General features: G+C 41.7%; 1 protein-coding gene across 1 annotated transcript in view; it reads right to left on the bottom strand.

Annotated features, from left to right (window-relative positions):
• Window positions 1–7,070: 7,070 nt before the first annotated feature.
• The window catches only part of Rnf212 (ring finger protein 212), a 37,192-nt gene continuing 25,020 nt past the window's right edge, over window positions 7,071–19,242 (bottom strand). The window contains exons 10-12 of the mRNA XM_038317708.1: window positions 9,847–9,925; window positions 7,544–7,707; window positions 7,071–7,183 (exon numbers count right to left, since the gene is read on the bottom strand). Of these exons, the coding sequence (XP_038173636.1) occupies window positions 7,071–7,183; window positions 7,544–7,707; window positions 9,847–9,925 (356 nt within the window). The remainder of the gene's footprint in view (window positions 7,184–7,543; window positions 7,708–9,846; window positions 9,926–19,242) is intronic.

Here is a 19,242-nt window from a genome sequence, read left to right as displayed (position 1 = left end):
CCAGTTGCCCAGTAGGCATTCCTCGTGGGGATGTGGGGGTCTCTTTTAGTGTTTGTAGACCAATTTGCACTGCTTCAGGAAGACCTGGAGTGGGCTTGGTAGGGGTAAGACAGGTGCCAGGGTAGAACTTGATGGATATCAGGTTGCAGGCCACACTTACTCCCAGCCTCTCCTTTGGTGCCATCTCTACCCAACAAAATGCTCAGTACCAGTGAAGTCAGTGTAAAGGCTTGGATTTACCACATAAGAATTTTAGGAATTTTCCTCCTAGTCTGAAACTGTTCAAAACATCCCTTCATATTTACAATTGCTGGTCTTGAATTTTTGTCCTGTTCAGAGAATCCATAGCTTCTTAAGAGTTTGTGAAGAAGAGACATCCTGACACTTCAGGCTGTCTAGCTTTTGATGCTCAGGCTGGGTCAGTATAATGGTGCTGTCCTAGGAAGCTGGCCAGGAGCCCAGGGTTCCTCTGGGCCTGGACAGGAGAAACATCACTGGCTTGGAGGGCCAACTAAGAGTGACTCAGGCTCAAGGGAGTGTGTCTTGTGGTGACAGTCAGCAGAGGTGGCTGGAGCTGAGGGCTTTGGGCCATTTGGCTAGACCACATCTCCTGTAGGTTGGTACAACTTCCTGAGCTGGTCCTCGACTTTCTCTTGTTATTTTGGGGCTTCTGGATTGTTCTTCTTTCTAATAAAGGCTCTGTAGGACTGGGGGGTGGGTGAAGGGTGTATGGGTCTCCACACTGTTATTTTTCCCAATCCCATCTTATAATTTCTAGTTTCTCAATGATAAGGCCATACAAGCAACTGCCTGGATGCTATAGTCAGGAAAGTCACACGTTTAGCTGAGGCCTGAGTACTCTGGTCTCTCCAGAAGCATGCCATCAGTAGTAGATTCTGTTTGCCACTGGAAACAGGCTCAGAGGTACCACTCATTTTTGAAAAGCACATTGTAAAGTGACATCTAACTTTATAGTCTTTATCCTTGGAAATTTAAAGCTAAAAATGCAATCCTCTGCTAGAAGTCAGGGAATTTTAAGTCTTAGAGACGGGAAAGCCAATAAAACAGAGTTGTGGTTGACTTAGAATCTTGTCAGTTCAGCAAGGGCCACAAGAGAAGGGACAGTACTGGAACCATGGGAAAAATAGGGATTCTGATATGGGAGCGAAGAGGTTCATGTCAGGGAAGCAGTCCTCTAGGATACCTTGAGATATGTTTGGGGAAAAAAAGTTCTGGGCAGAGGAAAATACAACACCATGGAAGTCTGAAAGTATTGATTGCCAAGGAAATGTGAATGCGGCACAGTACTTACTGTGGGACATACTTGGATTCTGGTTTGGTCAATGTGGGCAGTACTGAATCCCTTCAGAGCCTTTTACTGAAACAGAGATAGGAATGTGAACAGACAACTTGTGCAGATGGATGGATAAACCATAGAGAACCAGTTAAGTTCTACAGGGAAAGGAGAGAGGAGAGAGGGAGAGGGTGAGTGTGAGAGAGTGCTAATGAAGACCAAAGTATGGGATAGAGGTCTTGAACTTCTTTTAGTAGGTAAATAAAACTTCAAAACCATGTATGCATATGGAATTGTGAACAGACTTAGATGGAACGACAATCCCTAAAACGAGCAAAAGGAATACTGTTGCCTACTTGTTCATCTGGAGATATAGCTACACAAGGTCTCCTACAAGGGTACCTAGAGAAAGCTTGCTTGTGTGGGAAGAGGCAAACATGTGACCAGTCAGCCAATCACTGGCTTGGGCCGTAGGCTGACTCCTTGATGTAGATGTGGACTGTTTCATAGTAGGGCTTGTCTTTATTAAGCCTAGCCATAGCTTTCAACAAGATGGTCCCCTGCAACTAGAGAGGTCAGCAGACTGCCACCATGTCACTGATGATTCCCTCTGAGCTCAGCCCACAGAAAGCCACCCTTGCCTTCCTGAGCCATTCTCGTCTGGGGGGACATTGCTCATGCTCCCATTGGGGTTTCTGCCCACTTCCAGGGGTGTTCTCCATCACAATCTCCCAGCCCAGCAAGTAGCACTTGTGTGGATCTCTAATCCTCAACCACTTACGCATATTGACTCTGTTCCCACCGTGCAGAGAAGTGACAAAGTCCTCTGTCTCCACTGGAGCCCCCAGTTGGGTCACCTAATCCTGTTCTGTGTTAGAAGGCCATTGTGAAATCCCTGATTCCTCTTGTCCCCTATATATCTACGAAATTCTTCCCATCTTCTCTGTGTGTGTGTGTGTGTGTGCGTGCGCGCACACGCGCATGCACACGCATGCACACGCATGTATCCTAGGCCTTCAAATCTCCCTGCTTCAGTGCTGGAATTAAGGCATGTGCCACAAAGCTTGATTGGAACAGATTAAAAAAAGGATTTACTTATTTTTATTTTATGTGTATGGGTGTTTTATTTGTATGTGTCTGTGTACCACATGCATGTAGTTCCAGCAGAGGCCAGAAGAGGTGCTTAGATCCCTTGGAATTTGAATTACAGACTGTTGTGATCCACTATATTGGTGCTGAGAACCAAACCTGGGTCCTCTGCAAGAGCAGCAAGTGTTTTTAACTGTGGCCTTATCTCTCCAGCCTCTGGGTAGATTCTTAATGGGACTTCTGCTTCTGACTTGAGGGGGAGGGTTCAGCTGTGCCTCCTGTACTCTTGGTTACTTGCTCTTGTATGTGCAATAAGGTTATGGAAGATGGGCTATAAGGTGTTATCTTGTAACCAAAGTTAGATACATACAGCATGGGCTACACAGTAAGATCCTGTCTCAAATAAACAGCTGGGGCTAGTGGTGATGTGGAGTGTGTACTCAAGAAGGAGGACAATGAAGAAAAGAAGGTAGATAGTTACAGTGGGTAAGGGTAATATTTACTCAGTATCTATTGGGTGTGCTATGGTAAAGGAGATTAGAGATGAGAAACAATGTCATTATAAGACTAATTACCAATTAAATAAGAATCCAGTGTGGAGTAACTTAATGCTGTTGGACTCCATTCTATGTCTGAATGTTTAGTGATAGTCTTTACTTTTGGGCTCATGGTCCTGTTGTTGTACATAGGAACACTACTAAGATACCCTAGCTTTTAGGGACACGCAGTTGCACCCAGTGTGTCCCCCTGGTGTCACTGATAAACTTGGTTCAGTTAGACCATGAGGCACACACACTGGAGAGGAATCAGGCAACCTCTGCATCTGACTTTATCCCATTTTTCCCTTTGTGAGTTTCTTCAGTTGTCCGAACTTTTCACAACGCTGCATTGAATAGATGATGTGTTTTTCTGTGAAATGAATTCAACAGGGGCTCAGAGTGACACAGCTTGCATGGTCCCCTATATACCTATGAAATCCTTCCCATCTTGCGCCCCCTAGTGTACCAGAATGTGCTGTGGCAATCATGTTTTCCCCAGGAAGGCACTGCCCCACATAAATGGATCTGTGCTTTGAGATGCCACTGCTAACCTGTAATTACTTTACCTGTCAACTAGTTAGTTACACAAACTTTCTTAAACCACACTTAAAATGACTGTCTTTTCATTCATTTTCATACAATAGCACGATTAGCAGAATTTTTTTTTTTCCAAGACAGGGTTTCTCTGTGTAGCTTTGGTGCCTGTCCTGCAACTCACTTTTTAACCAGAACTCACAGAGATCTGCCTGTCGCTGCCTCCTGAGTCCTGGGATTGAAGGTGTGCAATGCCACTGCCTGGCAACAGCACACATCTTAAAGGAAATGTCTTGTCAACCTGAACTAGAATTATGTCATTGTCCTAAAGCATATTCCACTAGCTCACTCATTCTGGCTCCAATGAACAACCTGCTCGTGGTGAGATAGCTCAGCAGGTACAGATGGTGCTAACAAGCCTGGTGACCTGAGTTTGAACCCTAAAACTCACAAGGTAGAAGGTGAAAACTAACTCTTGCACGCTGTTTTCTGACCTATATGCATGCATACATACGTACATACATACATGCACATAAATAAATTTAAATGTAAAATTAAAAAAAAACCTTTCAGATTTAATTCCTCTTGTCCACTTCCTTCTATAATATTCCCTCAGAATCTCACATGGTGATGCCATTTTCTGTTTATAAACATACTGTCGTTAGTCTTAAAGATCCTCCCCCTCCAAAAAAAAACCTCAGAAACTTAGCAAAAAGAAAATAACTGTTCATTTTCCTGGTCAGGTGTAACACATACTGAGACTATGAAGCACTTGTAGCTGTGCTCCACTGGGTCTCTTAGCAAGGCCTTTACTTGTTGATTGACAGGGATGCTCACAGGGAAAGGGGGCCTATGAATCTGTACAGTTAGGGAGGAGCAAAAGGGGACTTCTGAACTCTGCTGCATCGTGACGTTAGGAAATAAAAGTCCATGTGGAGGACAACATGTGACCATCTGACACAGCATGCCATTGAGCCAAAGCTATACTGTTAGTTACCGTGGCAGGCCAATGTCAAGGCACAGAGCTCAGTTGCTGATGACCTGCAGGTGGGACGGTGGCAAGCAGGACAGGGCAGGTGGGACAGGGTGCTTCCCCTCCAGTCTGTCTTCTCTGCTGCTCATACCACCCACCACTGGCCCTGACTTCCACACACCCTGTCTCTGAATAATTCACACTTCTATGTTGCTGTTGGGGGATTAATGTGGGCTTCCAAGATTGATCAGTGACACCGTCACCCAGGATTCCCATCTTGGGTGCTACCATCTGTGTAAGTAGCAGGGTTTGCTCAAGTGCAGATTCCTGGGAAAGAGCAATAGATGGGCTGGTGTTAGTGATGGTGCTGATGAAAGGGCCGGCAAGGGTAAACATCTCACCCCCACCAAATGTGCCCTGGAACGAAATGGTTCCCTAAAGCTCAACTGTAACATAATAAAAATAGTGTGCAATGCTAAAAATCATGGTATAAGAATTTGTGTGTGGAATGTAATGTAAAGCAATGAGGAAATTGTAAAAATTTAAGATTACATCTGAATGATCAGACCCTGTGACCCAGTGCTCCTCTGAGGGAAGAATATAGCGGGGTGAGATGAACCTGCTTGGTTCCTCAGCATTGTTTTCAACAGCCATGAGTGTGGCATTCCATCTGCTGTGCCCCTTGGCACCTGACCCATGGGTTAGGGTTAGGCGCAAGGTTCACACTGAGGTATCATAAACACATAAATCTTTTATATTTCTCATTTATCTGACATCTCAGCATTAAGTAATCATGTTTTTTATTATATGACAGAAAAGCTTGCCGGGCGGTGGTGGCGCACGCCTTTAATCCCAGCACTCGGGAGGCAGAGGCAGGCGGATCTCTGTGAGTTCGAGACCAGCCTGGTCTACAAGAGCTAGTTCCAGGACAGGCTCTAGAAACTACAGGGAAACCCTGTCTCGAAAAACCAAAAAAAAAAAAAAAAAAAAAAAGAAAAGCTTTTGTATCATAAATATGGATTTTATAACATTTTATAAATTTCTGGGAATTAGAGGTGTAGAGCTGGATTAAGAGTGCTCGTTAGCTTAGTGTAGTGGTGCATGCTTTTCATCCCAGGGGGAAGATGCAGGCAGATCTGTGTGAGTTCTAGGCCAGTTTGGTCTATATAGTGAGCTCCAGGATATCCAGGGTTATGGGAGAGACCCTGTCTTAAAACCAAATACCAATAACCAACACTCTGCCCCTTCCCAAACTACACCAAATAACAAGAAAAAGAATGTTTGCTGCTCAATCTTGAGGACTAGAGTTCAGATGCCAGCACCCATATTAAGTGACTCACTATTGTCTATAACTCCATCTCCAAGAGATCCAATGCCTTCTTCTGGACTTGGCAGAGCCTTGCTCCCCAACATATACAGATACTTACACAGACACATAAAATGAAATAATGTAAATGTTTTTTAAAGAGTAAGTGGTGATATGATCAAAATAAACTGCATAAAATTTACAAAGAATTTACAAATATATATATAATTTAAAGATTTATTTATTTCTTATGTATACAACATTCCTTCCAATGTATGCCTGCAGGCCAGAAGAGGGCACCCGATCTCATTACAGATGGCTGTGAGCCACCATGTGGTTGCTGGGAATTGAACTCAGGACCTCTGGAAGAGCAGTCAGTGCTCTTAACCTCTGAGCCATCTCTCCAGCCCTATAAAAATATTTTTACAAACAAATTCTGGAAATGAAATCAACTTAGAACAGGTATATTACTACAAGATTTCTGAACACCCAACACTTACTTCTAGGATCAAGGACATGGCTTTTCTTGGGGGAAAGCCATGCCTGGGTTATATAGCCTTCTGGGACAGCAGACGCAAGGCTTATTCCTGCTGAGCAGCCCAGGCATCATTTCCAGAAGACTGGGGAAAAGCAACACAGGCAAGGGCATTCATAAAGGTCACACACTGCTGCAATAATCCAGCGTGCAGTCTGCCTGCATCTCAGCCTATCTGCAGAGTGGGCACTTACTTCTTTCTGCTGTTAATGTCTTCTACAGAACCAGACAAGTTCTCTGACAAGTTATAGACAAATTAATAAATAAAGGATTAGCCCTTAAGGTGTTGAATTATGAGAGATACAGAGAATGGAACTGAGGCACATGCCACTTACCTATGAGTGCCAGATGTCTCCTATAGGAAGAGTCTGCTGTCCAACAAAGCAACAGGTTCTATGCCCTTGGGCCTTACCTGCAAGGGCTCTGCAGAGATCTGTCCATGGTATATAGCTTGTGGCTGGCACAAGCTCCAAGTAATAGAACTATGCCACTGGAAACTCACAACACAAGGAAGAAATAAAATCATCCTGAACTGTTGACTCTCCGTGAAGGATGTTCCATGCACATATATTACGTTGTGGCACTGGCCTGGCACACCTGAACCCCAGAGAGCTGCAGCTGGAGACCTTGACAATGAACCACAGGTGACTGCTCACTTTGCCCCTCAGCCACATTGAGGAGAGTTCTACAGTGCCAGGAAGAAAGCTGCAAAAAAATTCTACAAGGCTGTCTAGTTACTTTATCAGAACGCTACTTTATTTAGTTACATCATCTCTCTGGAATGAACTGCACAGTGATATTTACCGATGAACATACACATGCCAAGGGCTGGCTGTAGAGCGTAGATTTGCAGGTGTGGAGGGCAAGAATGGGTTCATCTTCTCAGTGTCCATCCCCCCAGGGGATGCTGACCCTGTAGGAAGCATTAAGAGATGTAAGGAGTTGTGAGCTTTGAAATGACTTCTTAATTCTATACTGCTGAAGAAAACAAGAATGCAAATATCAAATAGGAGAGATAAGTTTAAAAAAGTTCACTGGCTTAAATATGTGTTTTAAAATTTCATGTTAAATTAGTTCTTTCAGAGTACTGATGACTAATGTAAAAATCTGTCATAGAGACAGGAACCAGCACTAATGGCTTCTGAACTACTGCCAAGAAACTGAGGAGTATGAGGTTTTGTGTTTGCCCTCACCACACGTAGATACACAAACATCTCATGTATGTACTCTTCTGAGAGCAGACTTAGTGCTAAAAAGCTAGATGAGCACTTGCCTGCACACTGCCTCTGCAGCAGGCCAGAAATGCTGATGGGCTGCCTGGGTAGTCCAGTCCATGAACCACTAATGCTGGGAGAAGGCCCCTGTGCTGCTCTGCTGGATAGCTGTGATGCTGGAGCTGGTGATAGTTCCTTGAAGGGCATCTGCAATGGTGAGACTCTAAAAATAAATTAAACAAGAACATTCACAAATCTTCTTCATATTTCTGGTAACATGGTCATCCAAGCACTGACTACTGTGTGGCCTTAAAGATCATCTGTTTATGAAAAATGTATTCTGCATACTCAGGATAAATAAGGCCTGCTCTAGACTGAGAAGGTGGTAAACAGGACCACACAGGAGGCTGCCCTTGTTCTGTCAGCTACCCTAGGGCCTTGCTGTGCAGATGCAGACCAAAGCGGCATTTTCACTTTCCTTAGGGTCCACGACAACGAGTAGCTGAACAGAAACAAAGGGCCAGGATCTTTAAAACTTTATGAGCTTCTCTGTCACCACAGCTGGCTTCAACCGTATTTACCTGTTCCTGGAAGCTACCTCACTCCACATTCCCCAATCCCTTCTAGCAACTCTAGGCAGTTCTAGCAACATCTTACCATGTGATACCATCTTGCCTCTTCAGGTCAGCCTGTAGCTCCCTAAGCATCCTTTAGTCACCAAGGGCTCTGGGTGCCATTCTCAGCATTCTGAAGGTCATGAGCGCTTCCTCAGCAAGCTGGTCCAGACAGCGTTTTTTTTTCCTATGGCCTCCAGTGGAGTCTGGACTCATGTGCTGCCCAGGCTCACCTTACAGGCTGTACTCAGCATGCTGTTATCATCAACTGACTGGATTCCCCTTCTTTTTTTTTCAATATTTATTTATTTATTTATTTATTTATTTATTTATTTATTTATTTATTTATTTATTATGTATACAATATTCTGTCTGTGTGTATGCCTGCAGGCCAGAAGAGGGCACCAGACCCCTTTACAGATGGTTGTGAGCCACCATGTGGTTGTTGGGAATTGAACTCAGGACCTTTGGAAGAACAGGCAATGCTCTTAACCTCTGAGCCATCTCTCCAGCCCCCGGATTCCCCTTCTAATCTCTAGTTTTTCTAGATTTTATGGGTTTAGGACATCCGGAAACCTTGCAGTTCGTGGGGACACTTCATCCTGAGGTAGCTAACTTCTATAACTCATGAGCAGCTTGCTTGTGGGCACACTTCTCACAAGCAAACCTACTTGCCTACAAATTCCTCTTTCAGCTTCACACACACCAACCTTTCTCTTGCCTGTACATTCTGGAATGGTGGGGACTGTCAGTTGAGTCCAGGGTCCACAGAGTTATCCAGAATGAACAATAAACATTTCTTGCCTTCCACAGAAAGCACAGAACAAGTTGATTTTCACTTTTCCCTGCCCTTTCTTCAAAAATCTCTAGATAGCCATCTCTGTTGCCATCTTACCACAGATGATTCAAATACAGCGAGGGTATTCAGCAACATACCTGCCCTGTCTGTATAACCATGTACTTTAGAGGAGTCAGTAACAACACAATATACCACCAACCAGGGGACTCAAAAGCCAGTAGAGATAAGGTAAGGTTGGAGCTTCAGGGTGAGCCAACTTCAAGGAAGGGGAGCAGATAAAGTCCTCAGGGTGGATAAAACTTCTTGTCAGGCACTTTAACCAACAGACAAATGCCCATAACCTTAGGACCCAAGGTAAAACAATGGTTTTACCCTGTAAAGATTTGTTTTTTTTTTGTACTTGTTTTAATAAAACACTGACTGGCCAGTAGGTAGACAGGAAATATAGGTGGGATGGCCAGACAGGAAGTATAGGTGGGGTGAAGAGAGCAGGAGAATTCTGGGAAGAGGAAAGATTTAGTCTGCAATTGTGACCCAGCCACAGAGGAAACAATAGGAGAATGCCTCACGGATAAAGGTACCAAGCACATGAAAAATTGGCTAGCTTAAGATGTAAGAATTAATTAATTAACAAGAAGCCTGAGCTTCTTGTTGGTCAACCAGTTTATAATTAATATGGACTGGACCTCTGTGTGTTTATTTGGGATTAAATGGATGTGGGATCTGGTGGGACAGAAACCTCAGTCAGCAATTGTGTAGCCATTAAGTAGTTCTTTTTGAGGTGGCTGAGTTATACCTTGGATTAAAAAACAAAAACGCAAACTATAAAGTGAAACATATAATACCACATTCTCCAAACATGGACACACAGGATTAAGAGGCAATCCGTCAGTTTAAACACTGGCTGGAGGTTTTGTTTGGCTTCTGTTTTACCCTAACGAGGACCTGCCTGATCGCTGTCGTTGTCTTCATGCTTGCATGGCTGGGTGTTAAGTTGATATGCTGGGGTCCCCGGCAAGAGACACTGCCTGTGGAGGGAATAGAACACGCTGTGTGGTACCAGTACCAGACCATACCTGCTGCTGCTTCTCTGCAGGTGTGGTCACGTCTTCATTAGGAGACCAGTATCAGGTGGCATGTACAACCACAGATCACTTCTGATTCTATGACTATTGACCCACCATGTACCCAAATCCTTCCCACTGCCACAGGCGGAACATGTTTCTTGGGTTCTATTTTTCACCTTTGCCCTTTTTCAACTTGGAGATAATGTGAAGAATTCAAATAATTTGGCAGCTTGATGCCAGTAGTTGGGACCAGAACCAACCAGGGTAGCTGAGTTCTGAGCCATTGTGTCTGCTCTGCTGGTAGGTGCTCAGTCAGTGACTACTGGGTAGCCACATATTAAGGCCTGGAAAGCACCTGTAGAATGTGCCGTTTAAATTGAAAAAGAATGTACATTCTGCTATTGTCAAGTCATGTCTATATAGGCTTTTTTTTATAAGTCAATTTGGCTAAACTTCTAGTCTTCTAATTTCTCAGCAATTACATATTCAGTGGTTTTTCAATTATAGAGAATAGGATACTGAAATACCCAAACTATAATCTTTGGTTTTCTCTTTAATTCATCATATATTCATTTGGGTTTGTTGTCTATACACAGTAATTGTTTTAGCTTTCTAGTAAATATTGGCATCATAAAATGTAGAAGGGGAGAGCGGCTTGTTGGTTCTCGGCCGCCCGGCTAGCTTAGACCCAAGATAATCACACAGAAACTGTATTAATTAAATCAGTGCTTGACCCATTTGTCACGAATTAGGTCGGCATGATAAATAACCAGGCCAGCTTTATGGTTTTAAGGGGGAACTCACGCTACAAGAGTGGGAGGTCCGACTTCCTATCTGTCAGGCGGGAGTCGCGAGTCGCACAGAGAGAGAGAGAGTGTGTGTGTGTGCATCTGGTTCCTCCCAGTTTTTCTTCCTGGGCTCCAGGTAGCCATGCCTTAACTAGATGTGATTGGTTGACAGAGTTTCCCCATCACCTATTAGCTCTAGCTTCATATTAGCTAACTCTTACATATTAACACTACCCATTTCTATTAATCTGTGCATCACCATGAGGTCATGACCTACCAGCAAAGTTTCAGTACATTTGTCTCTGGCATGGCTCCATGGCTTCCCTCTGACTCTGCCCTTCTTTCTCCCAATATACAGCCTAGCTTTCACTGCCTAGTTCTGTTCTCTCCTGCCATAGGCTCAAAGCAGTTCTTTATTCATTAACCAATAAAAACAACACATAGACAGAAGGACCTCCCACACAAATAAAATGTCTCTTTGTTACTAGTAATATTGTTATCTTAGAATTAACTTTGCCTACTATGAATAAAAACCACTCTAGTTCCTTTCCAGTTGCTGTTTGCATGATGTCTTCTCTGTCAGTTTTCCTTCACCTATTTGTGTGGTCTATATTAATTATAGACAGAATGTAGGTAGAATTTTTATGCCAGTCTGACAATCTCTGCTTTTTTGCTGGAACATTTAGTCCATTCAACTGAAGGGAACTTTTGATGTAGTTGTATTTGGGTCAACGCACACACACATTGATAATGGGAGACTTCAATACCCCACTCTCATTTATGGACAAATAATTCATACAAAAGAGACATGCCAGAGTTAACAGATGCTAAGAACCAAATGGACGTAACAGATATCTACAGAACATTTCACCCAAACACAAAAGAATAGATCTTATTCTCAGCACTTCATGGAACATACTCCAAAATTGATCACATCCTTGGTCACAAAGCAAGTTTCAACAGATACAGTTTTTAACCCTCTGCATCCTATCAGACCACCATGGATTAAAGCTAGATTTCAACAACAACAGAAACAACAGAAAGCTGATGAACTCACTGAAATTGAACAACTCTCTACTAAATGACTACTGCATCAAAGCAGAAATAAATAATTTAAAGAATTCTTAGATTTCAATGAAAATGAAGGTGCAACACACCCAAACTATAGGACACAATGAAAGTGGTGCTAAGAGAAAAATGCACTACCTACATGAAGAACTGGAGAGATCTGATACTAGCAACCTAACAGCAAACCTAAAAGCTCTAGAACAAAAAGAAGCAAGTGTACCCAAGAGGAGTAGATGTCAGGAAATAATCAAACTGAAGGCTGAAATCAATAAAATAGGAACAAAGAGAACAATACAAAGAATCAGTGAAACAAAGATTTGATTCTTTGAGAACACCAACAAGATAGACAAACCATTATCCAAACTAACTAAAGACAGATAGAAAATATTCAAATTAGAAAAATTAGACATGAAAAGGGGGACATAACATCAGACACTGAGGAAATCTAAGGAATCATTAGATTATACTTTAAAAATCTGTACTCCATAAAACTGGAAAATCTAAAAGAAATGGATAATTTTCTTGATAACTCATCAAAGTTAAATCAAGAACAGATAAATAAATAGAACAGATAAATTTAAATAGAACTATTACCCCCAGTGAAATAGAAGGAGTCATGAAAAGTCTCCCAACTGCCCCCCCCAAAAGCCCAGGTCAGATGGTTTTAGTGCAGAATTCTACCAGACTTTCAAAGAAGAGTTTACACTGAAACTCCTCAGATTATTTCACAAAACAGAAACAGATGTTTAAATTGTTTAAATTTAGTTTAAATTGTTAGTTTAAATATAGTTTAAATTGTTAAACTAATTTTATGAGGTAACAGTCATTCAAAAATCCAAAACACAAAGATTCAACAAAAAAAGAGACAAACTGCCCTCATGAATATAGGTGTAAAAATACTCAATAAAATACACATCAAGAAGATCATCCACTATGATCAAGTAGGCTTCATCCCATAGATGCAGGGTTGGTTCAACATATGAAAATCAGTCAATTTAATTCACCATATAAGCAAACGGAAAGAAAAAAAAAACCACATGATCATCTCATTAGATGCTGAAAAAGCCTTTGACAAAATTGAACACCTCTTCATCTTAGAGAATTTAGGAATAAAAGGAACATATCTAAACATGATAAAGGCAATTTACAGCAAGCTGATAGCAAACATAAATTAAACGGAGAGAAACTCAAAGCAATTTCACTAAAATCAGGAACATGATAAGGTTGTCCACTCTCTCCATATCTATTCAATACAGTATTTGAAGTTGAAGCTGGGGAAGTAGGACAAACTGAAGGAGATTAAGAGGATACAATTGGAAAGAAAGAAATAAAAGCATAATTATTTGCAAATGATATGACAGACTCCAAAAATTCTACCAGGGAATTCCTACAACCAATAAACACGGGTGAAGTGGCTGGTCACAAAATTAATTATTAAAAAAAACTCCACAAAGAAACACCTGACCTGAGCTAATGGGAGTTCACTCTCTGGCCTGACAGCGGAGAACCTGCATATGCCCAAGCTAGGTCCTCTGAATGTAGGTGACAATTGTGTGGCTGTGGCACTCTGTGGGGCCACTGGCAGTGGGACCAGGATTTATCCCTAGTGCTTGAACTGGTTTTTTTGGAGCCCATTCTCTTTGGAGGGATACTTTACTCAGTCTAGATATAGGGGGAGGGCCTTGGTCCTGCCTCAAAGTGCTGTGCCAGAATTTGTTGACTCCCATGGGAAGCCTCACCCTCCCTGAAGAGTGGATGGGGAGTGGGATGGATGGAAGGTGGAGGGAATGGGAGGAAGGAAGGGAGAGGGAACTGGATTGGTATATAAAATGAGAAAAGATTGTTTTCAAAAATAAATAAAAAAAGAAAACATCAGTAGATCTATAAATAGCAAGAGCTTAGAAAGAAATCAAGGAAACAACACTCTTCATAACAGTCACAAAAAATATAAAATATCTTGGGGTAATGTGTTGGGGGAGACCACTTGTTCGTTCCCAGCTGCCCAGAACCACATAGAAACCATATTATTTAAAACAGTGCTTGGCCAATCACTTAAGCATATTGCTAGCTAGCCCTTATATATTATTTTATATTTTACCAGGAGGCTCATGGCCTACTGGCAAGGTTCTAGCTGGCAGACTGCGTCTTTTTCCTCTGGCAACTCCATAGCTTCTCCTTGACTCTGCCTTCTTTCTCCCAGCATTCAGTTTAGTTTTCCCGCCTAGTTCTACTCTGCCGTACCACAGGCCAAAGCAGTTTCTTTATTTATTAACCAATAAAAGCAACACATAAGCAGAAGGATGTCCCACATCAGTAATGCAGTGACATTTGAACTGTATTTTAATAAATAGATTGCCTAAAGATCTGAGAGTAAAACAGTCTCAATGGTTAGCCTTACAGACAAGATTATGGTAACACACACCTTTAATCCCAGTAGCCACAATGACATGTTCCTTTAATCTCAGTAGCCATAATGACACACACCTTTAATCCTAGTAGCCACACTAGTTGTCACAGCAACTTGGCGATGCACTCCTTTAATCCCTGCCTTAGAGAGAAATATAAAACGGGGGAAGACAGTTCTCACACACAGTCTCCTTTTGAGATTCTTGGAGGCAGAACTGCCATTTTGGACTGAGGTCAAGGTAAGAGCCTTCGAATCTTAAGGTTGAACCCCAATTTCTGACCCTGAGCTTTTATTAATGGTGCTTTAGAGTAACTCTAACCAAGTAAGTGAAAGACTTGTATGATTAAAAACTTCAAATCTTTGAAGAAAGAAATTGAAGAAGATATCAGAAGATGGAAAGCTTTCTTATGCTCATGGATTGGTAGGATTAACATAGTTAAAAATGGCCATCCTACCAAAAGCAATCTACAAATTCAATGCAAGCCCCATAAAAATTCCAACACAATTCTTTACAGACCTTGAAATAACAATAATCAACTTTGTACAAAAAACCAAAAACACAGGATAGCTAAAACAATCCTGTATGATAAAAGAACTTCCAAAGGTATCACCAGCCCTGATTTTAAGCTGTATTACAGAGCTATTGTAATAAAAACAGCACGGTATTGACATAAAAACAGACAGGTTAATCAATGGTATCCAATCAAAGACCCAGACTTAAATCCACATACCTATGGACACTGATTTTTGATAAAGAAGCCAGAAATACATAATAAAAAAATCTTTAGCAAATGGTGCTGGTCTAACTAGGTATCAGTCATGTAGAGAAACGCAAATAGATCCATATATACCACCCTGTACAAAATTCAAGTCCAAGTGGATCAAAGGCCTCAAAATAAAATCAGATACACTGAACCTAATAGAAGAGTAAGTGGGTAATGGTACAGGAGACAGCTTCCTGAACAGAACACTGATAATGCAGGCACTAAGATCAACAATCAATAGATTGGACCTCATGAAAAAGAAAGGCTTCTGTATAGCAAAGGGCAATGTTAATAGGACAAATGGCAGCCTACAGAATGGGAAAAGGTTTCTACCAATTCCACAGCTGACAGAGGACTAATTTCCAAAATATATAAAGAACTCAAGAAACTAGACTTTGACAAATCAAATAATCCAATTAAAAATGGGGTATAGATCTAAACAGTGAATTACCATCAGAGGAATCTCAAATGCCTGAGAAACACTAAAGAATTTTTCAATATCCTTAGGTGTCAGGGAAATGCAAATCAAAACTACTTTGAGATTCCATTTTACACCTGTCAGAATACCTAAGATCAAAAACACAAAGTAATAGTTCATGCTGTTGAGGATGTGGAGCAAGGGGGAACACTCCTCCATTGCTGATGGGAGTTGTACATCCACTCATCCACTATGGAAATCAATATGGTGATTCCTCACATAATTAGGAATCTTCTACTGCAAGTCCCAGCTCTACCACTCTTAGGCATATACCCAAAGAACAATCCATCCTACCACAAGAACACATACTCAACTATGTTCATAGCAGCTTTATTCATAATAGCCAGAAACTGGAAACAACCTAGATGCTCCTTAATGGAAGAATGGATGAAGAAAATGTGGTACATTTACACAGTGGAGTATTACTCAGCTGTTAAAAACAATGTCATCAGGAAATCTGTAGGCAAAATATCCTGAGTGAAGTAACATGACAAACATGTTATGTACTCACAAATAGATATTAGCAGTTAAATAAGGGATAATTATGCCACAATCCACAGACCCAAAGAGGCTAATTAACCCTGGGAAGGGAAAACAGATTAGATTTTTTTGGGTGGACTGGGGGAGAGTGGGTATAGGAACAGGAGGGATCAGGCAGGGAAAAGGAGGGAGAGAGTACTGTGAGAGACAAGTGGAATAGGGGGAGAATTTGCAGGGCAATATGGAAACCTAGCATAGTGGAAACTCCCTGGATCTATGAGAGTGATTCTAGCAAAGTCTCCTGGGGCATAAGGAGACTGAACCAGCTATCCTCTATAACCAGACAAGGTTTGCAGTATTGGCACTGGGACACTAATCCAGCCAAAAAAATTTTGACCTACAATCTGTCCTGCCTTCACAAGATGAGTCAGAGTAATGGTGGTGCAGAACTTGTGGGAGTGGCCAACCAATGACTGGTCTAACTCGAGGTCCACACTACCAGAGTGAGTTCATGCCTAACACTGCCTGGATCACCAGAAATTAGAGGCTGGACCATTCAGAGACCCAGGATAGAAGATGACTGGTAAAAGGCAAACAAAACAACAACAACAACAATGAAATGATCACTAATGATATTCTGCTTTACTTACGGATGAGGGCCTAGCCCAATTGTCATCAGAGAGGTGTCATCCAGCAACTGATAGGAGCAGATACAGAGGTTCACAGACAAAGGATTGTAGGAGCCAGAAGGGTTGAGGACATCATGAGAACACAGCCCACAGAATCAACTAAGCAGGGGACACAGAGATGAAGCAACAATCATGGAAACTGTAAGAGTCTGAGCTAGGTTTTCTGCATATGTGTTATGGTTGTATAGCTGGGTGTTCTTGTGGGACTCCAAACAGTGGGAGTCGGGGGGTGTCTCTGACTCTTTTGCCCATCATTAGAACTCTTTCCTCCTACTTGTGCAGTCTTAAGGGTTTGTGCCTAGTCTTATTGTGACTTGTTATGTCATGTTCAGTTGATATCCCTGGGAGGCCTGATCTTTTTTTTTCCTTTTTATGAAGAGTAACAGAAGAGTGGATGGGGGAAGGGGACTTAGTTAGGGGAGGAACTGACAGGAGTGGAGGGAGGGGAAACTATGATTGGGATGCAATGTATAAGAGAAAAATAAAAAAAAAGAAGACTCCTTCCTGGTATCACAGTTGCCTTGAATTAAAGACTGTCAGTCAAACAGCCAGTTGAACTACCCTTATGATAGCACTGACTGCTCTAAACACTCCATGGATGCCTTGTGGTAGCTACATGACAACTAGAGCTGCTTGCTGCTGAAGCACAGATCCAGCTCTTGAAGATGCATACCATTGCTACAATGATTTCAAACAGCAGTGCTAGACTCTGCTATCACAAATTTCAGTAAAATTTTCATCTAAGCTAGAGGAACATGTATCCCCTGTTGATCTAACAGAAGGACTGTGACTGTATACAATGGACACTACTATAACTGGTGAATGCAGCTTGCCATTTACATAGTGGCTGTGCTGTGGGAACTCCTTCAACCAATAACCAATAGCCTTTACGATATGGGCCCAGTTTGGGCATGGTCTCTCATGTACTATAAATGTCAGCTTTTCCCTTGGCTGCTGGACTCAGTTCCAGTTCCCTACTAATGCATAGGACTAATAATCACTGCTTTTTCTGTAAGTCTACCCCTAAATAAATAAATCTTTATTATACTCCATTCTGGGCTATTTGTGGGACCATTTTATTTTAAACTGCAACAGATTGGTGTCCAACATGGAGCCTGAGTTCACACCATTACTGGGACCTGCCCAGAAAGTCTGCAGCCTTCTCCCACCCCCACCCAATGCTGATCCTTACCAGTAAGCCAAAACCCTGTGCTAATACATAGATTAATAGAAATGGGTTAATTTAAGATATAAGAGTTAGCTAGGAGTATGCCTGAGTCATTGGCCAAGCAGTGTTGTAATTAATATAGTTTCTGTGTTATTATTTGGGTCTGGGCAGCCAGGAAATGAACAATCAGTCTCTGCCTACATGGCTGTTACTGTTGCAAACCTTTTTATATAATCAGGTTGTTCAACACACTTTTGAAGCCAGCTTGGAGATATGTTCTTATGCTGTATCTGGGTATTGAAATATTAAGCCCAATAAAAGTCTTCTCTCAAGTATTCTCACCTACTTTAGATTTTCATAATTAATTTAGCAGGATGAGATGGTTAACATTAAGAAGGAAGTAGCAGCAGTGGTAGGAGTAATAACTGTAGAAGTGATTTCAGTAGGAACCACAGCAGCAGCGAAGTGGTGGCCCGAGTTTATGGCAACAGTGATAGCTACAGGGGTGATAATGGCAAGAGCCATAGCAGTAACTATAATGCAAACAGTAGCAAAAGCAGAGGCAGAAGTGTCAACAACATGTGTCTATGGGCCTTCCAGGAATCCCTGCCCTGCCCAAAAGTAAAGGGTCTGGTGGCTGTAGGCATCATGGGATGGCCTTTCTACCTGATGTACCACTGATTCAAAGTTGTCTGATCTGGAATCACAGATTTCTCATGTGGGAAACATGAATGTTGGCTACACCTTGTGGTCCACGTCTGGCATGTATTTCACTTTTGCTATACGATTGTCACTCTGCTCTGACAATGCAGCCTGTGCTCCTTGGGGTCTAGTGGTGGCAGTGATAGTGGCAACAGCAATGAGAGGCAACTCACGTGTTGTGGAGATTGGCCAAGCCCCAAAGCCAAAGGTCTCAGACATCCTAGGCCTGAAATTTGGGGAATCCTGGCATCTTAGACACTGAAGCTATAATGTTAGCCACTGTCAAGGGCTGGGGATCCTAACTACGATTGTTCAAAAAAAAAGGATAATAATAGTGGGTAATAGAGTGAATACTTGTGAGCTATTATTTATGGATAATTTACATTACATTGGTATACTTTTTGTATATTGATACAAGTTCAAATTATATATGTTATTTTTGTTTACATTATTTGTACACCTATGCAAAGTTATTCTATCAGATTGTATATCTGCATGTTTTTACCTTTGGTCAGAACATTTTGTATATTGATATAACACTTAGGATATATTTTCATATTGCATTATATATTACTCCTACCTCTGATCAAGATACTTATACACTGTTTACATTTTGAGGTCATTGTCCTTATTTGTTGCACATTTGTTTACAGATTATTTAATAATCTGACATGAAGTTTTAGTCTTTAAGTTATACAGGTATTAATTATTATAGGTCAATAGTTGTTCATGTC

Source organism: Arvicola amphibius, chromosome 1 (assembly GCF_903992535.2).
Source record: "Arvicola amphibius chromosome 1, mArvAmp1.2, whole genome shotgun sequence".
NCBI lineage: Eukaryota > Metazoa > Chordata > Mammalia > Rodentia > Cricetidae > Arvicola > Arvicola amphibius.
The sequence above is the reverse complement of the archived record's forward strand: the minus strand, read 5'-3'. Positions and strand labels throughout refer to the sequence as shown.